This window comes from Megalops cyprinoides, chromosome 25, assembly GCF_013368585.1.
Source record: "Megalops cyprinoides isolate fMegCyp1 chromosome 25, fMegCyp1.pri, whole genome shotgun sequence".
Lineage (NCBI taxonomy): Eukaryota > Metazoa > Chordata > Actinopteri > Elopiformes > Megalopidae > Megalops > Megalops cyprinoides.
Window position 1 is genome coordinate 17,015,211 of NC_050607.1, and position 9,302 is coordinate 17,024,512.

At 45.4% G+C, this 9,302-nt stretch overlaps 1 protein-coding gene across 2 annotated transcripts in view; it reads left to right on the top strand.

The window, feature by feature from the left end:
* Positions 1-8,818, top strand: part of LOC118771868 (cortactin-binding protein 2-like) — a 59,118-nt gene extending 50,300 nt beyond the window's left edge. Inside the window, exons 12-24 of one of the 2 annotated variants that reach the window (XM_036519999.1) lie at positions 160-255; positions 782-861; positions 1,341-1,427; positions 1,511-1,610; positions 2,706-2,861; positions 3,177-3,364; positions 3,535-3,713; positions 3,964-4,169; positions 4,371-4,550; positions 4,681-4,735; positions 5,125-5,236; positions 6,185-6,289; positions 7,724-8,818. In XM_036519999.1, coding sequence (XP_036375892.1) covers positions 160-255; positions 782-861; positions 1,341-1,427; positions 1,511-1,610; positions 2,706-2,861; positions 3,177-3,364; positions 3,535-3,713; positions 3,964-4,169; positions 4,371-4,550; positions 4,681-4,735; positions 5,125-5,236; positions 6,185-6,289; positions 7,724-7,975 — 1,796 coding nt within the window. In that variant the 3' untranslated portion in view covers positions 7,976-8,818. Of the gene's footprint in view, positions 1-159; positions 256-781; positions 862-1,340; positions 1,428-1,510; positions 1,611-2,705; positions 2,862-3,176; positions 3,365-3,534; positions 3,714-3,963; positions 4,170-4,370; positions 4,551-4,680; positions 4,736-5,124; positions 5,237-6,184; positions 6,342-7,723 lie in introns of both variants that reach the window. The other variant, XM_036520000.1, reaches the window with a different exon arrangement.
* The last annotated feature ends 484 nt before the right edge of the window (positions 8,819-9,302 follow it).

The following is a 9,302-nucleotide window of genomic DNA, read 5'->3' on the forward strand; positions in this document are numbered from 1 at the left end:
GTACGACTCTCTCCCCTGAATCGGCTTAGATGAAAGCCTCGAAATGCCGTCTCTGTGTGTCTCTCTCAGTATCGATCACATTTGTATAACGTTTGTTTTACTTCCCCGTTCCCATTACTCGTGTGGTGATCTCGTGTTTTTCTTCCCCATTTCTTAAAGGTGATGTGGCGTGGCACCCAGGTCAGGCTCTCTCCCTGTCCCCGTGGGACCTGATCAGAAAGCGTCACTGTCAGCACCTCACCGTCAGACTGAAAGGTCGGTTTCCCGCCCGCGCCGGGCACAGTCTCCCAACCTGCGCAGTCTTTTCTTCTGTGAGATGGTCCTCCTTCCGGTCTCTCCGTCCTCCTCAGATAGCCAGTAACGAAGACTGACTAATGACTCACCGCCGTCAGCGTGATTCACTCGAGACTCTCCGAGATTTTAATCCCCGGAGATCAGAGCTGTGCTTAGCAGCAGCAGCCCAAGGGCACCATGCCGGCATTTTAAACAACCCTGCTTTGCTCCACCACAGAGTTTTAAACAGCTTTGAAGTGTGGGGATTCATTAGTTACCCTGATGTTTTGCATTGATCCTACAGTGCAGTGTTTTCCGTGCTCTATGGTAATGTAAGCCCTGTGTTTTCCTGCACGTCTGAGCAGTGGATATTTTGACAGTCTTATGAATTCCCTCTGTACTTTCTGACAGCGAGCCGGCGTGTTGAGGGTTCAAAGTTGTCATCTCTGTGGTAGCGTCTGCCAGGCAGCGGTGCGGCTCATTTCCCCTCTAATTTGCCCTGTGACAGGCTTGTGGGAGTCTTCTCTGGAAGAGCTGGCGTACGACTCCCTGATCCCCCTTCAGCTGCTGCAGAACTACGTCCGACTGGTACGCCTGCACGCTGATTGCAGGGCAGGCAGTGGGCGTGGAGGGGCTTGCACTGTCTCTCTTTAATCGCTGTCTCTGAAGTCTGTGCCACCGCATGAATCGATCTTTGTGCGCCCTCTAGTGGCCTGGTGTGTAGGTGCACTCATGTTAAGTCTTTTGATGCAGAATGTTATGATACATGGTAATGGTAACAGTTTTCACTGTCAAAATGGACTTATTGAGGGCCTTTGTAATTTACTATATTGATAAAACCCAGGGATTGATTTTGTGTAATAATAAAAGTCATGCTTATTTATTATGCCTGTAAGGTATAAAGCTATGTTTAGAAAGATAGTGTGACAGTATTGAGTCGATGTTTATAAACTGTAGCATCACTGTATGTTGCAAAGCAACAGCAGTCCTATGTTGTGAAGTTCTTTGTTGTCGCTCAAAAGTGTGGTTTTAATGTGCTGAAGATAGAACTGTTCTTTTCCCCTTAGGTGGAACAGTATCGTAATGTTGTCTTCCACGGGCTGGAGGGAAGCTGCCAGGAGTACATAGCCAGTCAGATCTCCCACTGCATAAAGGTAGGCCAGACGACCTCTCCTTTTCTCAGGCCTCGTGATGGTTTCAGGCCGGGCTGATCGCTGTTCCCCCTCCTTTCCCCCAGCACAAGCAGGAGGCGATGGGAGTGGGCTGCGACATCGTCAGAGTGGAGGTGGATGAGAACCTGACCAAAGAACAGCTGGTGGAGGTTTTCATCAACTGCGGTAAATATCCCCCCGTTTATCACCAGCAGGCCTGACCTCAGCTCCTGCTCTGGTGTGAGAGGGCTTACATTATTCACAAGCAGGGGGCTGCAAAGGCAATGGAGTGCAGGGTTGGATACAACACCAAGGTACTTAAAGTCCCAGAGGGATCAGAATAATTACGTAATTTAAAAAAAGTATACACACACACATACATATATACATGTGTGTGTTTGTGTGTGTGTGTAAAATTAATAAATCACATTAAATAAATAAATTAACTTAACCATGGAACCTCAGAACAGAAAAATTCCTGCACACGTCTTTAGCCAGAAATGCCTCGGTAGGTATCCAGCTGTATCAGTCTTACTTGTGTGCCTTATTGGCAGGACACAGATTTGTGCTGCCAAAGCAAAGCTGCACGGATAATGTGTACATAAGCTATGCAAATCACCTCGGGTGAGGGTATCCGCTGGGCAGATAATGGCCGATAATAGGGCGGGAGTTACGTAAGGGCGATGGCTCCATTATACCGTGTCCCTCACTTTTATCTGCACAGTGTTGGGGATGGTGGCAGGGCTGACCTTTACTGCGTCGGGAGGGTAACTCCAGATGAAGAGTGCGAGGGATCTCTGCTGTTGCGATTGGCTGCTCGCAGTAATAATCCTCGTGTTAGTCGCTGTTGAATTAAACTGAGATGGGAGAATACACTCCAGTGGGCGTATTACATGAAGCAATCTCAACCGTGTGAGGAACTGGAGCAGTGAATTATTCCGCTGTTATTTATTCATAAACCGGGGCAACGTGACGAGATGAGTGCCATGAGATGCAGGAAGTTTCTGTAAATGAGAGCTTAGTAAAAAATTTATCGTAATGTATGTGCATTGTGTGTTATGTTTCTGTAACTTATTTACATTAAGATATTTTTACCCATTTGCTTAGTTGGCACTCTTGTCTAGGGAAAGGGTTTTATGTGTTAGCCATTTATACAGCTGCATATTTATTGTAGGAATGTGGGTTGAGCACCATAGTCAAGACTTTCTTGGTCCCTCTCTCTCTCCTTCCCTCTCCCTCTCTTTTTCCCTCCCTCCCCCTCCTCTCCTGCTCTCTCTCCAGGCTTTCTGGTCCCAGTGAAGGAGGCTGTGGCTGGTGTTTGTGTGGTGGTGTTGCTGGAAGGTCTGGAGAGAGCCCGCTCCCTGTCCGAGCTGCTGGGAGACCTGTGCGAGGGCCTGGAGAACCGGGGCTCCGCCTACCCGCTCCCCCTGCTCCACGGTGAGGCCTTCCCCCTCTGCGCTCTCACACCCACACACCCTCCAGGAGAGGTCTGACAGGACAGCAGTGCTCATAATGAAGTCGGCACAGTGCAGCTTCTCAAGCGAGACACATTTCAGTTTTACACAGTACAGAGTGCTCAATTCAATTTTAAGAGTTTTTAAGCCCCTCCTTTGCCAGCTATGTGGCTCAGTTTAATAAAGCAAAATAAATATTATCTGCACTAACTTAATGTAGTACAGAATAATGTTGATATGTTGTTCTGAAATGGCATGCTGCTATGACATGACACCCCTAACCCTCATCCCCTGACAGTTCAAGAAGGCTGCGGCCCACACCACTTCAAGGAGGACGGCTTTCTGATTGGCACTCTCTCCAAGTCCCGCCTACACGGGGCGGAGCTCCTGCTGCAGCAGCACTTCCGCTGGGTCCAGCTGCGCTGGGACTCGGAGCCGCTGACCAACCTGCTGACCCGACACCTGAGCAGGAAGTTGGTCCACAAGGTGAGAGAGTACCCCGAGTCTCATTTTCAAATAGATACTTCTCCCAGAAGACACTCATTGTCAGCCATTAATGGCATTACCTTTATCAGTCAATGTGCATGAAGAAGACTTCTGTAGAAGGGGCAACCCTAAGTACCACAGCTGTTCAGTCTCTGTTCTTGCCTCGGCAGATGAGGGGCCAGCTTCCGCCCGCGTCTGACATGCTGTGTCGCTCCGTGGCCTGGGTCTGTGCAGTGTGGCGCCAGCTGAACTCCTGCCTGTCCCGCCTGGGGACCCCTGAAGCCCTCATAGGGCCACAGATGTTCTTCTCCTGCCCTGTGGTCCCAGATCAAGCCCAGGCCATCTTCAAGTGAGTCCCTACCCACAAATTTAATTTGGTCTGTGCAGTGACCAGGCCCCCACAAGTAATAAACTAATATATAAAGGGATGAGATGTCTGAGAATACTCAGTAAGTAACTGACTGTTTTTCTGAAAAGTTTTATTTAATACAAGTGTAAGGTGTGAGTGACCTTGGCTTTGCTCTCATATACTTTGAGTGGAATAACTTGTCTGTTTGTTGTATCTGAGCTGCTGCTGGCTTTCTGTTTCCTGTGATCAGGTGGCTGTCCAGGCTGTGGAACATGGTGGTGGTCCCCCGTGTGGAGGAAGCAATCGTCTCCAGGGTAACGTTAAAAAGGTCTTCAGCCCAGCGACTGTCACCCAGCAACAAGAACCTGAGCCCAGGCCAGCAGGCAGTGGTCAAGGCTGCCCTCAGCATCCTGGTCAACAAGGCCATCCTCCAGGGCTGCCCTCTGCCCCGGCCAGGTGAGGCTTTTCCCACCCACAGGATACACAGCTTTCATGCATGGCTCCTCATAAATCCAGTTTCATTACTGTACAAATTTGACATTAATAAGTAGATGTTTTGCAATACAGCATCAAGAATGCACACATTTTTGACATGTGAGGGTGGGACAGACACTGCATGATGGTGATGTGTAACTTGGGTGTGTCTCGTTTCTTCAGAGATAGACAAGCACCTATCGGAGTTCCAGGGCGGCAGCTTCCCGCTGTCGGCGCTCGGCTCCTACAAGGGCGGAGCTCGGAAGGGCCGGGAGGGAGCCGCCTGGAGGAGAGCCAGCACCAGCCCACGCAAGAAGGGCAGCCCTGCCACCGCCTGGAGCTCCAGCGGCACGCTGCGCGAGGGTACACTCCTGCTCTTTCTATTACACTAGAGGCCTACAACTCCCATAAGCTCACCTGTGCTGGTGACTCATTTGAAGGTGGTGAATGGGATGATGGGAAATTGAGTTTTGTCTGCATGGTTTCACTGCAGGTTCACGTTCCAGCACTGACCTGTGCTTTGGCAGAATTGACTCCAGCTCTCAGAGGCAAGTATTACCAGTAGAGGGCAGTGAAAGACTGTCCTGACAGGAGAAGGTCCCAGACCTGGTCTGCAGAATGTTCTGAGTAGTTAATGTATCTTATGTTTATAAAATCTGTGTGGCCGTATGTGTATGTTCTGTACAAGTGTTGGTGTGTGGATATTAACATGTTTGTGTCTACATGTGGTTTTTTTGTCTTCATATACACGTGTGTGTACACATCGGCACTTACTGGAAAATACATGATGTATTTATACATTACGCATTTACATTTACACACGTTTGTGACAGATGTACATGTGTTGGTGTCATACAGGTGCATCTGTACTGACAAGTATATGTGTTTGTCATGCAGGCGCATTGGTATTAACAGGTGTGTGTCTGTGTCCTACCAGGGGTGTGGACAGGGAGCCGGTGCGGTTCTCTCTTTGCTCCGATGATGAAACAGACCTGATGCAGGAGTTGCAGACCATGTGCTCCAGCCGGTCTGAGCCGGACATCAGCAAGGTGAGATTCGTCAGTCCACCTCCTCAGCATGTACTACACGCATACTAACAGTCATGTGCATGTTGGCAATCAGTCTCCTAATTCTACAGGGATATCTTTCCGTTGCATCTGTGCAGTGTTATTAATCTGAATCATTCGCTGATTCCCTCAAGTTACAATATTCTCTGCATTTAATGCTCTGTTTGGTTGCATGCCCTTGGACAATGTAACAAACTTTGTTCTGTGATAGGTTTAAAAAAAAAAAAAAAAGGCAATTACATTTGATGTGCAATCCCCACAGTACACTATAAATACATGTTTCTCTGCTATGAAAATGATTTAACAGAACACCACATAAGCTTTGTTTCAGATGCAGCCATCATGCTTACAGACACTTCATCCTTGTTACGTGTGGTATTAATTCTGTGGCATTAGAACACAGTGATCGCTTTAAGGAGCTTTACAAACACAAAGGAGATCACCTCTGCTTGGAGGCCTCCCTCTAATCCTCTTACGTCTTAATTGTGAATGCAAGACACTAACAGCCAATGCCACACAATGTTCAAGACTTTTTTTTTAGTAGTTTGGTAGAGTGTTTCTCACTAGCACTTCTGTTTTGGCTTTACCGGCCATAGTCTTCTGTAGACTCTACAGGCTGGATTGATTTTTATACTCATTCAAGTTAAAGGTGGGTCTCCTAGAGCAATGTTAGCGTTGATGTACAGACTGATAGGTTATCCATTTACATTACCTATTTAGCACTAGGTAACACTGAATGCAGATGAGCCTACAGGAGTGATGTGGCACAGTGTTACATCTTTACCTTAGCGTTGCCCCTTTGTCCTGTGAAGCAGTGTTGATGCTTTGTCAGTCTGAACATCACAGATAAGGGTATGTGTAGTCACTGTTACTGGTGGCCTCCAGATGAAGGATGGGGAGGGTGCTGATGAGATTGCGTCTGTGCTGCAGATCGCTCACTCCCAGGAGGATCTGATCGTGTTCCCGGCCTCTCCTGGTGGACCAGCGCCCCCCAAGACCGATACTGCAGACACCGCCCCGCCACAAACTCAGACGGTAAGACAGGGTCGCAGTGTGGGGTGGAAACCGTGAAGAAAACTCAGTGGAGGTACTGTACCCTTCACCTCTCTGCTCATCCTGTGTATGACTACATTTATATTTAGCAACCTGCTCTCACCCACAGTGACTTAAACAGCAAAGGTACATTAAAAACAGCATTAACAGTGTAAGCCTCACATCAGACAGGCTCTTCTGTTCTCTGATGAACAGATATATAGCATATCACACATTGCTGCATATACAGTGAATCTTTAAAATGTATATAGTTTTCTAATATGCAGTGACAGTTGGAATACAGTGAAGTATATTTCTTCACTGTTAACATTTCCTAATGCTTTGGATCACACCCATTTTCTGCAGTTGTCCCAAACAAGTCTTTTTACTTTGTCAGATAGCAGTGAAAATAAGCATTGATCTTCTCAGGGTCGTAGTTGAGTTGAGTCTGCAGGCATGTGAGGTTATGGAATGAGTGATTAATGACATTAATGACAATGACAATGACATTTTACGTCTTCACCTGTCAGGCCTGTTTTGGGCTGCACTGATTCACTTCAAAGCCAACTCTGGGTCACAACACGCTGGTGCCATTGACTCCAACTGTCACTAACAGTTAATGCAGGATAGGCCATGTCTAGTCCTTCACTGGAGGTGCTCACTGAAAGCCAGCTCTGTAAAAGCACAGGACTACTGAAGGAGGAGTGTTTCAGTATAGCCCACTCATTTAACTGTTGGAGGGTTAGTTTAGTTTTTTTTTGCGTAAGTTTTCTTTTTTCCCCTCAGTTTAAATCACAGGATCTTACCATATGTATTGGAATAAAATGGCAGAGTTAGAAACTAACCATCCACATCTTTCATAGGGGTATTTGCACATTTAACATTCCACTTTGATTTGTCCCGACTAGCAGTTGTTTTAAAAACCTATCTGTTACGCACCACCAAGGTGCTGTGTTTGTGTATTAAATCTGTAAGTGTGATGACTGATCTGTTAATGCCAAGTCAGGTAATTCAAATATAGCTGCTGTGCCAAACTGATCTGACCAGTGGTAAGTCCCATGATGACCATGTACTGTGTAACACTTACAGTGTACTTGTGGAAAGTGCTAGAATGTTCTGTTTGAAATTGTTCCTGTTAATGAGGTAATATAAATGCAAAGCTAAGATGGCAGAAAGGATATCTGCAGAAGAAAAACATTCAGATGTAGTAAATGTGAAGGATTGTAGTTAACCTCATATTCTGATTAGTGTCTGCTTCATAAGTAATTTGCCACAAGTTTTTTTTATTAGTAACTTACAAGACTTTTTGTAAAGGCAAGAGGGAAAGAAAGTCATTGTTAGGAAAGCAGTGCGGCACAGCAACAACAGTAGTTAATGCCCCCTCATTAAAGTATTTCAGGTGAATTAGAAGTTGTGCTCCCTCTCCCCTCTCTCCAGACTGGCAGGCGTCAGTCCAACAGCCACGCCCCCGGGACACCCAGCAGCGAAAGGAGGACAACCCGACCCAAGTCCCAACTCCCAGTCCCCAGCAGCAAGAGCCTCCAGCAAGCCCACAGCGCCCCGCGGGCCAGCAGCAGCACCAGAACCAGCAGCAGAACAAGGCAGGTACCGCCCATCAACAATAACAACAACCAATCACAAGAGGAGATCTGGATCCTGAACAGAGACTTGCATGAAAACAACAACTAGACCTTTCCCCTCATTTTTGTTAGTTTCTCTCCACGTTGTAAAATTAGGATTATGACAGCTTTTGTATTTGTACCTGTTAACCGTACTTGTTGCAATGTATAACATTGTGTACATGGGGACCATAGTTTTATTATATTATTAAGTATTGAAATTTCCAGAAATGAGTGGGGAAAAATTAAGCAGTTTAACCAGCTTTTGCCTTTTGGCTGAAAGATTTTTGGATCAAAGCAAGAACAGGCAATTTTTTTGGCTATTGAATATTTTAGACTATAAAAGTGTTCTATGTTTAAATAGTTGCAAGGTTGTTTTAAATACTGTTGAAATCAATCAGGGTTTTACCAAATATGTGTAAATAAGAATTAGGAACTTATATGGTATATAGATGGACAGTAGTGGTATTACACTTGTACAGTAAAGACCTAAAGACTTTAAAAAAAAAAAAATTGTATATATGTTTGTAACATGAGAATTGGGTTGCTAATTGTTCACTTGTATCAAAGTGAATGGATTGTGGCAATAAGTACCGTAATTGCAAACACAGGACATTTCCTTTCGACTGTAAGCCATAATGAACATTCTCCTTACCTGTATCTACCTGAGGAACGGCTCGCCGGGACTCAGTGACCCCCCCGCATTTAGCCCCATACAAAATGAAAAGCAGCGCATCTTCTTTAAGTTTTCATTGAAAACAGTGTTACGTTTACCACTTTACATTTGAACTGTTCATATGTACAGAAAGTTTTACTGACCTCTGTCGTGTTTCAGTGTTAAATATCTATGAGGGTTAAAGAAATGTCCTGCTTTCAGCAAGCACAACCATTAAATCTGCACTGTTATTCCCAAGGTCCTCCTCACATTTATTTCCCTGTGCTTCGTTTGGTGTATCGCACTACTCCTACGGCTAAAATCAGCTGAAAACAATCACGTTTCCTCCAGAAAAATAAAAAGAACCTTTGGACACTTCCTATGAATAAAACTATTCTTGATTCACATTTTAAAAAACTGTTCACAACCACATTAAGGCAGTCATTTACTTTGGGGCTATGCTACTTTGTAGTGTGCCACCGCAGAACTATTGGCCAGTTAATGACCTATAAAACCAAAACGTCAGACAGGTTTCCAGTTTGAGATTGGAAATAATGAAACCAATAAGATGTATGTACTAATTCTCAGTTTGCCTCACCATGAAGAGCTAATAAGTACCTCAAAGTTAAAGTGCATTTCATTTTTAAAAACAATGGTATGAGGTTGAACATTTACCCATATCATCCATTTCACTCCTTTTCCATTTACAAAATGCTTCCATTTGAAAAGCTAAGTTTACTTC